Source organism: Simochromis diagramma, unplaced genomic scaffold, assembly GCF_900408965.1.
Source record: "Simochromis diagramma unplaced genomic scaffold, fSimDia1.1 OVJJ01000802.1, whole genome shotgun sequence".
NCBI classification, from domain to species: domain Eukaryota; kingdom Metazoa; phylum Chordata; class Actinopteri; order Cichliformes; family Cichlidae; genus Simochromis; species Simochromis diagramma.
The window spans coordinates 11,370,353-11,385,236 of NW_024387492.1; the positions used below are offsets into that span (position 1 = coordinate 11,370,353).

The 14,884-nt window shown below is 40.7% G+C and overlaps 4 protein-coding genes across 7 annotated transcripts in view; 1 reads left to right on the forward strand and 3 right to left on the reverse strand.

The window, feature by feature from the left end:
• Positions 1-477: 477 nt before the first annotated feature.
• Positions 478-2,621, reverse strand: LOC120725097 (syntaxin-11-like). Of its 4 annotated transcripts, none has more exons than XM_040017766.1 (2): positions 2,432-2,621; positions 478-1,695 (listed from the first exon to the last, which is right to left on the reverse strand). In XM_040017766.1, exon 2 carries the CDS (start codon positions 1,692-1,694, stop codon positions 792-794), a length of 903 nt encoding a protein of 300 aa, XP_039873700.1. In that variant the 5' UTR covers position 1,695; positions 2,432-2,621; the 3' UTR covers positions 478-791. The 4 variants fall into 4 exon arrangements, with proteins under 4 accessions (XP_039873700.1, XP_039873697.1, XP_039873698.1 ...); XM_040017763.1 differs by having other exon boundaries at positions 478-1,699; XM_040017764.1 differs by having other exon boundaries at positions 478-1,708.
• Positions 2,622-2,994: 373 nt separating this feature from the next.
• LOC120725098 (syntaxin-11-like) lies at positions 2,995-6,263 on the reverse strand. Its single transcript, XM_040017767.1, has 2 exons — positions 5,594-6,263; positions 2,995-4,565 (listed from the first exon to the last, which is right to left on the reverse strand). The coding sequence occupies exon 2, from the start codon at positions 4,556-4,558 to the stop codon at positions 3,659-3,661; it is 900 nt and encodes a 299-aa protein (XP_039873701.1). The 5' UTR covers positions 4,559-4,565; positions 5,594-6,263; the 3' UTR covers positions 2,995-3,658.
• A 252-nt stretch (positions 6,264-6,515) lies between these two features.
• Positions 6,516-10,287, reverse strand: LOC120725100 (syntaxin-11-like). Its single transcript, XM_040017768.1, has 2 exons — positions 10,269-10,287; positions 6,516-8,036 (listed from the first exon to the last, which is right to left on the reverse strand). Exon 2 carries the CDS (start codon positions 8,027-8,029, stop codon positions 7,196-7,198), a length of 834 nt encoding a protein of 277 aa, XP_039873702.1. The 5' UTR covers positions 8,030-8,036; positions 10,269-10,287; the 3' UTR covers positions 6,516-7,195.
• Positions 10,288-10,745: 458 nt separating this feature from the next.
• Positions 10,746-14,884, forward strand: part of mthfd1l (methylenetetrahydrofolate dehydrogenase (NADP+ dependent) 1 like) — a 45,815-nt gene continuing 41,676 nt past the window's right edge. The window contains exons 1-6 of the mRNA XM_040017761.1: positions 10,746-11,150; positions 12,440-12,524; positions 12,779-12,829; positions 12,935-12,988; positions 13,657-13,781; positions 14,269-14,369. Coding sequence (XP_039873695.1) covers positions 10,915-11,150; positions 12,440-12,524; positions 12,779-12,829; positions 12,935-12,988; positions 13,657-13,781; positions 14,269-14,369 — 652 coding nt within the window. The 5' untranslated portion in view covers positions 10,746-10,914. The remainder of the gene's footprint in view (positions 11,151-12,439; positions 12,525-12,778; positions 12,830-12,934; positions 12,989-13,656; positions 13,782-14,268; positions 14,370-14,884) is intronic.

A 14,884-nucleotide genomic window follows, 5' to 3' on the forward strand; every position in this document is an offset into this window, starting at 1 on the left:
ATGTACACACAAAGTCCCCTTGTCTACATCATACTCACTGCACCTCTTACTGATATAACTTAGTTTTATCTCAGTCTGACATGACATTTAGTTAAAAGCTACACAGTACAGCTTTTGTTAGTTGTGATTATGTCTGGATCATTTGGGTGTCAAATGTTTTTACGCTTACTTAGACTCAAAGAATCTGGAAAAACTAGCCGATCTTTTTTAAAAAGCTGATATTCCCCCCCCCCCCTCCCTTTTTTTGTAGCAACTAAATGTAGCATGGTTTTCAACTTGTAACATTTGCAATAATATAATATGCCACCCAGCTATGATGCTTGCAGTGTCCAGCACACAACTGCTTATGTGCAAACTAATAATCCAGCACCAAAAACGTTTATTCCACCCATACTTCGACTCATCACTCGAATGATCCTGCTTCTGATCTAAGAACAAAAAGCCAGTTTTAATTTCCTACAGCTATAGTTTATTTTGTGCATCACTGAACATGATAACAGTCTCAACTTAAAACATCAATTTGTTAAAACTTCTCTCAAATACATACAGGGGTAAATTCTGTGATCATAACATTAGCTCAAAATTTATCAAATTACAGATTACAAATTACTCCTTTTCACAGAAATGCATTGTGTTTCTACCCAGGGAAGAACTGTCTTCAGTGCACTTAGTGCCATCGTCTTTCATCAAAATATTGCACATTACTTTTTCCTTTTTGTTTAGTTCCATATCTTTTACGTAAATAGTTAAATGTTTAATCAGAATTTCAATCATTTACGTCAAACACAGTCCTAAAAAGTTTGGTCGTTTTTCCAGCACGGTAGACAGGGGCAACACTGGAGGAAAGGGTTTTTCCTCTTGTACTGTATGGCCTTCTTCATATGAACGTGGACTTTTTCAATATATTCCACAGTGTTGCACACATGAGCCTCAATGTTATTGAGCATGGATCCCTGCTCCTCCACTAGTATGGCCATTTGGAGGAACAGTTCGTGGATCTCCTTCATCCTGGCCTCCAGCTCCACCAGGTCCTTGTGTCTGCCTTTGATCTCGCTCAACGCAGTGCGGCAAGAGCGTACACTCTGATTCTGAAGGCCTTGGGACAGCTCCGCCCAGCCCTCACCACCTTTGTCCACCAGCGCATCCAGCTGCTCATCAGTGATTTCTTTCCCCAGTATTGAGGCCTGCCTCTGGATCCTCACCCTGCAGGTAATCCTCTGAACCTCTTCCGCCTTACTGTAGTCAGTCATAGCACTGTGGAAGGCACAGGTCAGTGACTCGTACTGAGCACGGGCAATGCGACTAACAGCACTGTTGGCGCCCTCTTTCTCCTCAAGCTCTTTGCTCCATTTACCCAGGACCTGTAGACGGGTGTACAGAGCCTCCCCCTGCTGTTGGATCCCTCTGGCAATGGAGTCACAATCCTTTTTAATAAGGGTCAGGCGGCGCACAGAGGTGCCAAATCGTTCGTTGTGGGCGTGCAGACGTGCCACCTCCAAGTGGAGCAGGGAGATCTCCTTGCGTATTGACTCAGCCTCCTTTAGGATGACCTCAGTAGCTGAGGAGCTCTCAAATATTACCGCTTGATGAGACAAAGTTCCCTTGTCTACATCATACTCAAACCCATAGAATTCGGGCTCGTACTCCTCCTGCTCCTCTCTAATGGTTTGCAGCCTCTCCAACCTGTCCCGCATTCTGCCTGAGAGACCAGTGTATTAAAAAAAAGAAGTAAAAGGTATAATAAATAAAATCCATAATTCAAAATGATTATCATGAACATTCTTCAAAGTGATGACACACATGAAACAGAGTAATCTGATCACTTGGCTGTAAATTATTGTGCTTTGTTGCCATATTTTAGTAAGGGGGGAACTTTAAGAGCCATCTAGAAAGATTGTTTTAAAAACTGATGATGCAACTGATGCACATAAGGTTAGTTTTATCTCCAGTAGCCTTTTCCCGTCAGCAGTCACAGCTAAGTGACCAACAGGAATTTCTCAATTTAAACCAGGAACAAGGACCTTCTCATCCTAAAGCAGACTTTTCCATTTAAATTGAGGTTTTGCAATAGGATGGTGGTTTGTGCATTTATCCAAGTACTTTCTCTACGTTAGGTCTGTCAACTCCACAAGTTGCAGTGCTTTTGGATGGCAGGTATCTTTTCATCAAGTTCCTGTCATAAGCTCAGAAAGTCAATTTCCTTATTCCGTACCGTTCGAATGAATAACATTCACTTCAAAAGTTGTCTCAATTAAAAATAAACGACTTAAACAAGTCTTCAGAAATCATATCTTCCCCTCGAGTTGCCTGTAGAGTGGAGCCCAAACTAAATAGCCAGCAAGTCCCATCAATTATCCAGTTGCCTCCAGGTGGCAACACTTTTCCTATGAAAAAACCCAAATCATTAGACTCACAAATCAAATGATCTTACCTTCTTTAAACGGCCACCACGCTACAGAAAAGGCAAGTAAATCCTTTCAGCTTGTCTCATTTGACATTTTTGTAGCAAGTATGTGTTTAATCTACTGAAGGAAGTTGGCCGTCTACTTTCTTTTCAGCATTGTGTGTGATTGCCGGCCCCTTAACAGGTGACTCACTTAAGCCTTCCCACTGCGACACATAATACCTCCTAGAGTACTGTTTCAACTCACGAATCAAGCAAATGGATTAAGTAAGAAGGCATTCCTGGTAAATGACATGCCCAAAAACAAGAATTAATGAAAATTTAAAGAAACAAACAAGAAAACAAAGGGATTTGACTAGACGTCTTGAAAAACGCGTAATAAGCAGCTTTATTTGTTTTGTGACGGCACCTGTGTGCAGGTTAAACAACTGGTTAATGGCGTTATACGCATCGTGACAAAGAGCAGCTGTCATTGAGCTGGAAGTCCAGATTTTCTCCAGTTTTCTGTGCGTTTGAGTAAGAACATAGCAGGCCTTCTAAAATGTTAGTGTTAATGTGAATTGTATGTTTAAAAAATAAACCCAGACATATTATATTTAATATATTTTATATTTACTTGTAAGAGAAATCACATAAGACAGACAAAAACATTTTAATATACAGAAGTCAAAATAAGGTAGTGTGCATGGTGCATCACAAGTACAATCCCTGCAGAAGTTATATCCCTGTTAAACTGCTTCGTTACCGGTACCCTCTGTTTTACTTCAACCACAACATCCATGGTATTGGTGCTAAGATGTGTAGTGACAAACCAAACATTTCTTCATGGTTATTTTAATGGAACTTTCAGAAATTGTATAAAAATATCTGAAAGCTACTTATTAGTAAATGTGTAACCTGAGCAAGCTGAAAAATACCTTCACGTACTGTTTGTTTTCAAGTATGCATCGTGCCTAGGTCATTGTTATTTGACACAGGTTATGTCTCAAACCCTTACTACAGACATTAAAAATCAAGGAATTACATAAATCGAATTTTATGAAGTTTAACCCAAGAATTTTTGCATTTAAACCAAGCAGTTTGAACCCTTTCCCTCAAACCTTCATTTTACTCTCTGAGAAAATATTAGGCAGTAACTACAAAGACCGTGATGATAAATTATTGTGAAAATAGCATTTTCGTGACACGTCGAACATTTTGAATATCCTAAGAGCTAGCTGACATCGTCTTTGCCGGGTCATCCTGTTGTACCGATTAGTCGACGCACGGAAAACAGCTGCAAAACATCTTTCTAAACGGGTTCTTGCTGTCGTGGCGTTTTGCCTTGCCAAGTTTAAAGAGGACATCCTGCATGACAGCATCGGTTTTCTGAACGTTGTTCTGGATGGAGTCCATCATGGGGCCCTGCTCCTCTACCAGCACGGCGATGTCCAGGAATATCTCATGGATGCCCTTGATGCGGCTCTCCAGGTCCAGCAGCTCCTGGTGCCGTTTCTCAACCTGGGACAGAGCCGAGCGTGCCGTTCTGCCTTCAGTCACGATGTTGTCATTGAAGATGTTCCACTGACCTTTCTCAATCATCTCCTCCACCTCCTCTCCCGTCACCTCGTGCCCCATTATCTCCATTTGCCTCTGGATCTGAGCTTTACAGCTTTCCCGGTGGCTCATCTCGGCCTCATTGTAGTCAAACATCGCATCGCGAAAGCCATTACTGAGGCAGGCGTACTGGGTTCTGGCGATACGCGTCACAGCAGAATTTGTGCCGTGCGTTTCTTCTAGTTTCTGCGTCATGTCGTCCATTTTATGTAGACGTGCTAGCACATCCTCAGCCCGCGCCTTGATATCAGCTCCAATAGTGTTAGAGTCCTTTTTAATGGTGCTCATGGTGGTGGTGGCTTGGAACATGCGGGAGTTCTGCTCACGAAGCCTCTTAACCTCCAGGCGGATGAGCTGGATGTCTTTGTGGATACCTTGTGCCTGGGTAAAGATTTCGCCCAGAGCAGGGCTGTTGTCGCTAAACACCACTGCTTCATGAGGTAACTCATCCTCCAGGTCAACGTTACTGAAGGAATCAGAGACAACGGACTCCGCATACTCCATTGGCTCCATGGGGCCGCTGGACAGCTCCTGGAGGTGAGTTAGTCTGTCCCTCATGGTTGGTCTAGGGAACAAGTGAAGGTTAGAGGTCAAGATGTTTTTCTCTCTCTCTCTGATTGCTGTTGATCTAACATACAATGGTAAAGTTGACTAATTAAAGAGGGGCCTTTCTCAACAGTGCAACACTAAGCAACTCAAGACACCCCCCCCCCTTTTTTTTTTGTTCATAATTAAACACCTTCACACCTTGTCTTTTAACCTGTTTCATACCAGGTTAAAAATATTTTCCTTCTTCCTTTACATATAATCCACCCGGCACCAATCACTGGCCTAACAGGTTCTCTAAAGAATAGTAAGAGGTGTTCCTTCCTACCAAACTAGTTCCTTCAACTTGTGATCTTTCTGTAGCTAAATTCATTTTGACTTTAAAAACTCACAGACAGAATTATTTGTCAGAGTCTGAGAGGCAGTCTAAGTAAAATAACTTTATAGTGTGAAAAAGGGACGGTGGTGACATAATTTAAAGGCATTTCTGGCACTGCCACTACACCCTTCCCGTCCTGATTGCCCTAACTGATAATCTATATCATTGATCAAAACAGCCTTTATACAATTTTCCAGTTAAGATGCAATCTAGTGGATTAAATGTGTATTATAAATAAATACATGTGGTCCTTATCATCATGTTGTTGTTTTGTTGGTAGACGTATTCAACACTTAACTCATTGTTTCAATATTCCGAGTTTTTTTAATCTAGGAAATATTTTGATTTGGGCACAATGTATCATAAAGTACAATAAAAATGTAAAATAACAACGATAATAGTAAAAAAAATAACAATTAAACAATTGTGGAAGAAAGGTGTACGTTTTTCCACAAATGTATGGACATGGTTTTAGGCTGTGTATATGTCACGCTAGTGTCTATTTCTACTACGATAAATCTCGTTTACTACTAAAAACCCCAAACAAAAACAAATTTAAAATCACTTTTCATTTGTCTGATGGGCCATAACTTAAACTTCATCTTCCTTCGCCGTTCATGAGCAACGAGATGAAATAATCTCGTGAAGATTAAAGGAAGGATCCTCACCTGTTTCGCTTTTATGTCCACAGATATCAAAGTTTGTACGTTGCTGTCAGGTGGCCGCCGTGCCTCAGCAGCATCCTGCTGTTCTGATGTCGACTGCTCCGGGCCGTGAGCACATCAATGGGCCCTACATGCGTAACGCTGCTATATCTGGAACTAAAGCTGGAATTTTACTGTGTTATTTCTTTTTTGTCAAGCTGACCAACTGCGCCTCGCCATGCAACTGCGATGAGATGTGACTTGAGGAATGAAGCCCGGTCGGTTTGGTTTGCAGTGACGCCAAGGTGTGAGCAGCGGGTGTGTAACACTCAAGTGAGTGCCAAATGCAACTTGGCGTCTATCTTATTGTACAATTAAACAAAACTGTTGGCACGGAACCTTCGAGGTCACCTTTTTTAAGGGGGTTGCGCTTAAAAACGCATTGGCGACACTTGGCCAACCACTGCCATAACATCTAAAAGCCGCGGTAGGCTACCTGACAGTTTCCGAGATGAGTGAGTGAAGCCTGAGCTGATTTTAGCTCACGTCAAGATTTTCCCAGCCACGCCCAAATGACTTACACAGTACCGGCTTGTATTTGTGCAGGAGAGATCAGACTTGTGTGGTTTTACCAGCTTCTTGCACTGTACCTTGACTAGAACACACAATAAATTATGTCCATTAACAGGTTGGTTAGGTTCCAGACATTCAAGCACTATATATACACACATACACACACATATACGTATGTATATATACATATATATATATACACACATACATACATACATACATATATACACGTATATATATATACACACACACACACACACACACACACGTATACACACACACACACATAATAAACATACAAAACTAATAAACAATATTGTTGTGCTTTATTATTGTAAATCTATAGGCAGTATTTTTACTAAAGGTTTTACTGTTTCAGAGATGCCTGAAAAAGCAAACAGTGTGTGCCTCTTTAAGAGTGACTTAAAGTAAAATGTTTGTAGTAGATCTAGTCAATTTTTAAATGAGCTTGTCTTGGATTATATGTTTACTTACAGACAAGGCACAGAACACAGGAATAAAAAAATGTTTAATATTAAAAAAGCAATTAAAAGACAGTAAAACAGTAAAATAAGTAGTGTAATCCCTGCATAACCTATATAAAAATAAATCTCTGTTAAAATGCTGTATTATTGCCTCCCTTTCCGGGGTCTGGATGAACGGCTTCTGAAAACCAGCCAAAGAAGTTTAACAGTTCAGTCAGACTACAAATAATTGAAGAATAATTCAGCCTTTCTTCAGCTACAGCAGACATTTTACTGAGTTTTATTTCTTTTCTGAAAGTGGAAAAAAAATGTTTCTCAAAGTCACAGTTTAAAAAAAAAAAAAAAAAAACCTCTTGGGGCTGCGACAGGAAGAGTATCTGACATTTAAAAAAAAAAAAAAAAAAAAAAAAAAAAAAAAAACATTGAGAAAAAAAAAAAAAATAGCCAAATCAAGCATCCGCTGTGGCGACACTTTGTGAATGTGGGAGGAGTCAAAATTAGCTTTAATAGCAAATCCCTCACATGATGAGACTGAGCCAGCTTAAAAACCAAAAAGTGTCTTCAGCTACTATGTCTTTTTAAATATTCTTTTGAATGGGTTGTTGCTGTCATGGCGTTTGGCCCTGCCAATTTTAAAGAGAGCATCCTGCACGCCCTCATCGGTTTTCTGAACGTTGGTCTGGATGGAGTCCAGCATGTTGCCCTGCTCCTCTACCAGCACGGCGATGTCCAGGAATATCTCATGGATGCCCTTGATGCGGCTCTCCAGGTCCAGCAGCTCCTGGTGACGTTTCTCAACCTGGAAGAGAGCTGAACGCGCCGTTCTGCCTTCAGTCACCACGTTATTGCTGAAGATGTTCCACTGACCTTTCTCAATCATCTCCTCCACCTCCTCTCCCGTCACCTCACACCCAACTATCTCCATTTGCCTCTGGATCTGGGCTTTGCAGCTTTCCCGGTGGCTCATCTCGGCCTCATTGTAGTCAAACATCGCATCGCGAAAGCCATTACTGAGGCAGGCGTACTGGGTTCTGGCGATACGAGTCACAGCAGAATTGGCACCATGTTTTTCTTCTAGCTTGCACGCCATGCCATTCATGTCACGCAGGCGTGCTAGAACATTCTCAGCCCGCGTCTTTATGTCAGCTCCAATAGAGTCCCTTTTAATAGTGGAGGTGCCATGGAACATGCAGGAGCTCTGCTCACGAAGCCTTTTAACCTCCAGGCGGATGAGCTGGATGTCTTTATGGATCCCTTCTGCCTGGGAAAAGATTTCTGCCAGAGCAGGGCTGTTGTCCAGGTCGACTTTGCTGAGGGACTTTGAGAGAGTGGAGTCTGCATTCTCCACTGGCTCCACAGGGCTGCCGGAGACTTCCTGCAGGTGGCTCAGTCTGTCCCTCATGGCTGATCTGGAGATCAAGTGAAGGTTATAGAGGTCAAGATGATTTTCTATTCACTTAACAAACATTAGTAAAGCTAATTCATTCAAGTAGGTGAACCATTTATGTTTGAATTTAAACACACTTGGCGCCTTGCTTGCTTCTCATATCTGATGAAAATAGTTTTCCTTCTTCCTTCAAGTATAATCCACCCACCACCAATCACTGGCCTAACAGGTTATCCAAAGAGTAGTCAACAATGTTCCTTTTCACCAAAGAGAGATTCATTTTGACTTTAAAAACCGAGCTTTAGATTCTGCATATAAGTTAGAGTTATATCTTGGATAAACAGCCTAAATATTTCCAATGCATAAAGTACACTTGTGATAGCATTAAGAGGCATTTCAGTCGTTGGCGCTACACAGCAAATATATGGTTCCAATGCTATAAAATCTAAGAAAAAACCCCAAATGTTTTAGAAGAAATGATAACTTAGACATATCTGATCTTTTCTTACATCTCATACAAATTACTGCCTCCTGTGCTCAGTATCTATCACCATGTAATTTCATAAGTTACCCATACTTTCTGTCAAACCACAAAATCCCACTGTTACCATTTCATATGCAACAAGGTCAAATAATCATGCGCACAGTGACAAGATTAAAGGAAAAATCCTCACCCGTTTGCTCTTTATCTCTACAAATCAAACTTTGGCCATCATCTGAAGTCTACTAATCCGGACTGTGAGCACAAAAAACAGTCCCACGTGTTACCAGTGCTGCAGGCTCTGAGGTAAAAACTGAAAATCTGCTGTGCTTTTTGTCAGGGTGCACAATTGTGACACTCAGTCACAGTCATGTGACTTTAGGAATGAAGACAGATCAGTTCAACCTTGACCTGCACCACAGGAGCGTCAGTTGTGTAGGACAGCTTTGTAAACATAAACTTGGACCTAGACTTTAAATCAACACACCAGACTTTCTCTGTTCCCACACACAATCTGGTGAATCACCGGTTGATTCACCATCAGCAGCTTTTCTCCTGGCCCCTGATCCTCAGAGTCTCTGTCACAATGAGATTTCCCATCAGTTACAAATCCCAAATTATCAAAAGAAATAAAATGGTTCTGGATCAGACATGGGTACGAGAAATTTAGATAATGCGCAGTTTAAACCGCTCTTTTTAAATTACTTTTTAAAAATTTTGATTGTAATATTTAATTAATTAAATGGCTGGAAAATAAAATGATGCCACGGCTCATCTGCACGGCCACCAGGGGAGGGCAGCCTACACTCTGAGAGTAGGCAGAACAAGGTCTGTGCAGTTTGGGTTTGTGCGTTAGCCACACCCAAATGACTTCCACAACTACATGCACAAACAAGTTTGGATTTTAGTAGCTTCTTTTTTTTTTTTTTTAATTCTTCTGACTACTACACACTTAGTTATGCCCCTTAGCAATTGAGTTAGGTTTAAATCAACCCCTGTATTTGGCGATGGTTTTACTATTTTGAGGAGGTCAAGTCTGCTGGAGGCATTTGTAGCACTGTCCTCATTTTTTGGCTCCAAAATCGACCACAACTAAGCACAGCTTAGGTGCTTGTTGATCACACATAGACAAACTATGTTTTCTTATCTGGATAGTTGATGTAGGAAGGGGTGTACGAGCATAGATAAGAACTTTAAGCTTGGATGAACATTCCTGCTGTAAAATACATATTAACTGTTTCTTATCTATAGTATATTTTTCGCCATCTTTTGAACTATTATTGCACCACAAGGGCAAACCCGGTCTCACTGGAATTTCTATTAGATTAGACGCATTATTATTCTCTTTATATATAGATACATTCGTTTTCTTTAATATTCTGCCAAATCCCTTATTTGCAGTCTTTCTGACACACATCAAATTTGCACGATTGGTACATGACTTCAAGATAAAAATCTGGGTTTAGGCTTCAATCATAGGGAACAGGAATGTAGCTAAACTTACCAGTTCAACTCAGGCCACCAACCCACGCTGTGTATAGAAGCCTGATTTATCACATGCTGTTAAATGAAGAGTGCCAGCTCTGGTTTAGGAGTATATTGACACGCGTTTGCTGATAAGGAACCTGGTTTTAAAGTATTCTAATACGACATATGAATTGAGGCAATGATTATTAATACTGATTGTTTGGCCTCCTGTGAATAGGTATGTTTGAGTGAGTGAAACGTTGATTCTTAATTAGCCTGAGACTAAATATAGTTTTACTCACTTACATTATTGCATTGGGTTGGATGGATATGTTAACTTACCGACTGAGGTGTATTTTGAACCCGCTGACCTAACTCTTCTCAGGGTCTTCAGCACGTGAACTCGCGTAGTCGCGAGCATTCGCTTCTTGTTAGGCTGCTGCTTTCAAGTGTACCCCGGATTTTCAAATGAAAACATATGACTTTAAAATGCTGGTTTAATAACAGCATCTAGACTTGCAAGAAATGTAGCATTTATTGTCTTATTCAAACAGTCTTTCACATTACCAGTGACTTTGGAGGAAGGAAACAAATGCGTTTTCACACGTTATTAGATAATCAAAATATTGCGGAGGCATATACACACTAACAACAAGGTATCCATATGTCACTCCTAAACGCAATGTGTTGTCTTAAAAGACCTTTCTTTCTATGGGAATTGCCCATTTGTGGGTGGGAGGATGGGGGAATGGGGGGGAAACAAAGCACACCGACCGCTAGTTTTTCATCTTTCCGACTGCTCGTGAAGACAGCGCACCTCCATCAGCACCCTGTTGCAACCTCAACTTTCTTTTTGTTCCTTTCAAGGAACCGGGCTAATCACCGCCGCCAGAGACGAAAGGAGAAGAAACACTTTTAAGTCCTGTTTATTCTTTTTAAACATAAAACTACAATGAAGTTGGCGCTTATTCGCAGTGCTTACAGGAGTCTCCGGGCACATCAGGTCCGTCCGGGTAGCAGATTCACCGGGTTTTCGCGAAGATGCCTACCGATAGGCATTACCAGCAGTCGATTGAGCCTCCGAGCGGCAAGCTCTACCTCCAGCACCGGCACCAACCCGAAGTTAACCGGTAACTTTGGGGTACAATCTCAGAAGGGGGATGAGTCTGATTACGACAACCATGTGAGGTAAAATAACAACAGCAGCAACAACAATGTAGAGTAAAAGTCTGATTGTGGCGTGTCATGACAAATTGTTTTAACGGCTAGCTAAAAAAAACGAAGTTCGTTGGAGGGATGGTTATCTACGTGACAAAGGTAGTAAGCATTTCCGGTCTCACCGGCGTTTTGGCCCCTGGCTAGTAGCCAGTTCTGCACGTGTCCCCGGGTTAGGGTGTCAGAGACACCAGCCAGCTGACGCAACCCTTTTCTGTTGTTGCTAAACATGCGACACATGAGGAACCGAGTAAAAACACGCAGGCGTGGATGACTGATGCTAACTAGTTTTGCTGCTAACACTTAAATGCATGCAGATCTATAACACTTGTATTGAGTGTGAAGAAAATTAGCAAAAATGATTTATTCAGTTAAAGTTTAACTTTAAAGTTTTGGACTTTTAACGTATTTGTTAAGGTATATGTAAACATTTTTCCCCGCCCGCCCGCATATTGCCGCATGCGCACTGAAAACGACCATGGGTTGTTCCATACCACAAATTCTGGTATCAATCCGATACCAAGTAAATGTAGGGCCAATATTGCATATACCAATACTGATACAGATACGTTTAACTTTTAAAGGCATCTTATGTAGGGGAGAGCAGTGGTCAACAATTTATTGGTGTTGATCCAATACCAATATAAGCTCTGGTTTCGATACTATTGATATTTGGATTACTACTACTCTACTCCACAGAGCCTGATGCATAATTCATTAGGAAAATTCCTGCAAATAGACAAAAAATGATGGCTTGATAGGCCCTAAGCAATACTTATCTCACATATTTCACAAGCTAGTCTGTGAATTAAAGTAAACACAGCACCTGACTGCTTCCCACCTTCTCATCAGCTCCATAGTTTGCTGCATGTGCTGCAGACATTGCTTGAAAATTTGGTTACACCATGTGCTGCTTTCAGTGTTTCAGCACATGTATGTGTACTATCTGTACTTTCTCAGTGTTCATGTGTTCGATTGTTCGTTCTCTTCTGAGCCGCCTCCTCGCATTTCATCTGATTTCTTGTTGCATTGCACTGAATTCCCAAAGCCACTGTAGTTATAAACCCCCCATAGTTATGCTGCTTCTTTACCTTGCAGCATTCAGCACCTTGAGGTGGTTTTTGTTGTGAATTGGTGCTATATAAATGAACATATTTGAACTTAATTATGTATTATCCACTTTCCTGATGGAGGTGTTTTATCCTGCGTGTACCCATTAATAGGTTAATGGGTATTTCTAACCAGGTTGTCTTCTCTTGTAGGAAAGTGGTTCAGAGCACCAGGGAAGCAATTGTGACTCTGCAGAAAAGAAACCCAGCAATTCAACCCTTGTTAGCCATTCTACAGGTACTGTAAGGGAATACTGTTATAGAACAAAAAAATGAGTGCAAATACACGGTCTTATTTTATAGTAAGCAGTCTTTAAGTGTTGTTAATGCTTAGAAAAAGCGTAGCCTAAACATTTGATGCTAGAAGTCTCCTGATTTGCTTTAATCTTCTCCTGACCTTGAGGGTATCTGTTTTTACTGAAGTTTCATCTTAGCTTTTCCATATTATCAGGGTTCTGTGCGTTGTTTCAGTGTGCTCATTTTATCTCAAAGGCAGGTGAAGACGATAGCATGCTGGAGATCAATAAGAAAATGGCAGTAAAGGTAATCCACGCCACCACTTCTCCTTTTTCTGACTTCTCTTCTTCAGCTTGGCCATTTTGTTCTTTTGTAATGTCTACAAAAGATCTCCTCTCTCCTCGTCCGCAGATTGGTTTGAACATCACTCAGATTTGTCTGGCAAAGGAGTGCAGTGAAGATGATGTAAGTCGATGTGACTCACAAGTTAATTTTCCCCTTAATAGAGAACTCTTCCTCCCCCCTCAAAGTTTAGCAAGTCACTACATGATTACCATTCTCATGTTTGTGCAGCATGTGATTATGGTGCCTGTGTGTTCAGGTCTTCAGTATTTCCAGTTTATTCTTCATTTATCATCTAAGTTTATCATCAGGTTTTATCCTACCTAGTGATATTTTCCAGCATTATGTAACTGAGATTTGGGGAACCTTCTTGGCTCTTCATTCAGCTGGAGCCTGCCACTTGAACCATGTAGACAGAAGGAATTCATGGGAATAGCTTAGACATTTGACCTGACAGTGGATGATCTATGTTGCCATGCCTGGCCTTAGGAGAACTCAGCTGCTCTACTTTTACACATTATCTCGTCCCCCTTTCTCCTGTTTTTCACCTCCTCGGGGATTTCCACTACCACTTTCCCTGTGCTCATTAGGTAGTGCTGATTTGTTAGATTTTGAAGGTGCATGTGCTGTTTGTTTCTCTCTTGACGTTTTTGTAGACTACCACATAAAGTACCCGATTGTATTTGGTATATCTTCAATATTTTCACACTTGTTTCGTCTGCTATTTTTTCACTACATTTCTCAGATGTGTGTCACTGATTGTTATTTGTTCTCTTTATGTATGCATGTAGATTGTAGAGGAGTTGCTGAAGTTGAATGATGACCCCAAAGTGCATGGTATCTACCTTCACCTCCCCCCAGCTTCAATCACCAGTCGGGTCCTCAACACCTTAAAATCCGAGAAGGACATCGAAGGGTAAAAACCTGCAGGGGCATAAATATTCAGTCATTTATTTTATAAGTTCTATAAATGTAAAAATGTATGTAAGGTTGTTATTCCAATTTAAAATAAATGAATTAACTCACGGTGCGTGTCCTATTGACCCAAATCAGAAAGGACTGCTCACAATTAAGACGTTTGTGCCCAGTGTGTGTAGACACGTGATGAGAAAATTAGCAGGGGACCCTTCTTAATCACGATAAATTGATCAGATCTGGTTCAGTTAAGGATAGATTATCCAGAGGAAAAGTATATATGTTCCTGATGATTAATGGAAAACTTTTTTAACCTAATCCTGATGAAAACTATATATCCTCATATGTTACTTGCTAGTACTGTGCTGTGTCTTTAACATTTATTATGTGTGATTGTGTTATCCATTGCACTTTATTAGTCTGTTATGGCCTGTAAAACTGGATGGTTAAATAAAAAATGAAATTTTTATGTTTTTCTCTTGTTGTAGCATATCAGACTTGAATATGGGCCGTCTGATACGAGGAGACCTGAGTAAAGGCTTTGTACCTCCTTTAGCTAGTGCTGTTTTGGATCTGCTGGAGAACCATGGTGAGTTTCTGCTGAAGGTTTTCCTCTCTTTACACAGTGTTCACACAGCACACAGGAAACATGTCAGAAGTGAGACGTTACGTCTCCTGTGAGATTTTAATTTTAAAACTGAGTTGATGCATTAGAAACCAATTATATGCCTGACTTTCTGCCATCCTTAACTGCATTGTGCAGGTTTATGCACCTTGTGCCAGAAATAGAGTAGGAGCATATTTTTAGCCAGTGAGAAAAATCATCACTTTTGAGAAAGTCACAGTGTTCTGATTAAGTGCATTTGCATTGGTGTGTGTAACCAATCGACTGTATTAAATTACAGTTTATATAAACAGTTGACCCAAAAGTGTCAGAGTGAATGAAAAAGAAATTAAATGCAGCCAGTGTGCTTGAAATATTTTCACATTTCTGTTCAGTTCAATTGAATTTTATTTTTACAGTGCCAAATCACAACAACAGTCGCCTCAAGGCGCTTTATATTGTAAGAAAAGTGTCTGGACTTCTTTAAGTTTCCTTGAAGA

What these genes read in the sequence shown, in the direction of transcription:
- LOC120725097 (XM_040017766.1), bottom strand. Translation starts at nt 1,694, where the DNA reads ATGCGGGACAGGTTGGAGAGGCTGCAAACCATTAGAGAGGAGCAGGAG.
- LOC120725098 (XM_040017767.1), bottom strand. Translation starts at nt 4,558, where the DNA reads ATGAGGGACAGACTAACTCACCTCCAGGAGCTGTCCAGCGGCCCCATG.
- LOC120725100 (XM_040017768.1), bottom strand. Translation starts at nt 8,029, where the DNA reads ATGAGGGACAGACTGAGCCACCTGCAGGAAGTCTCCGGCAGCCCTGTG.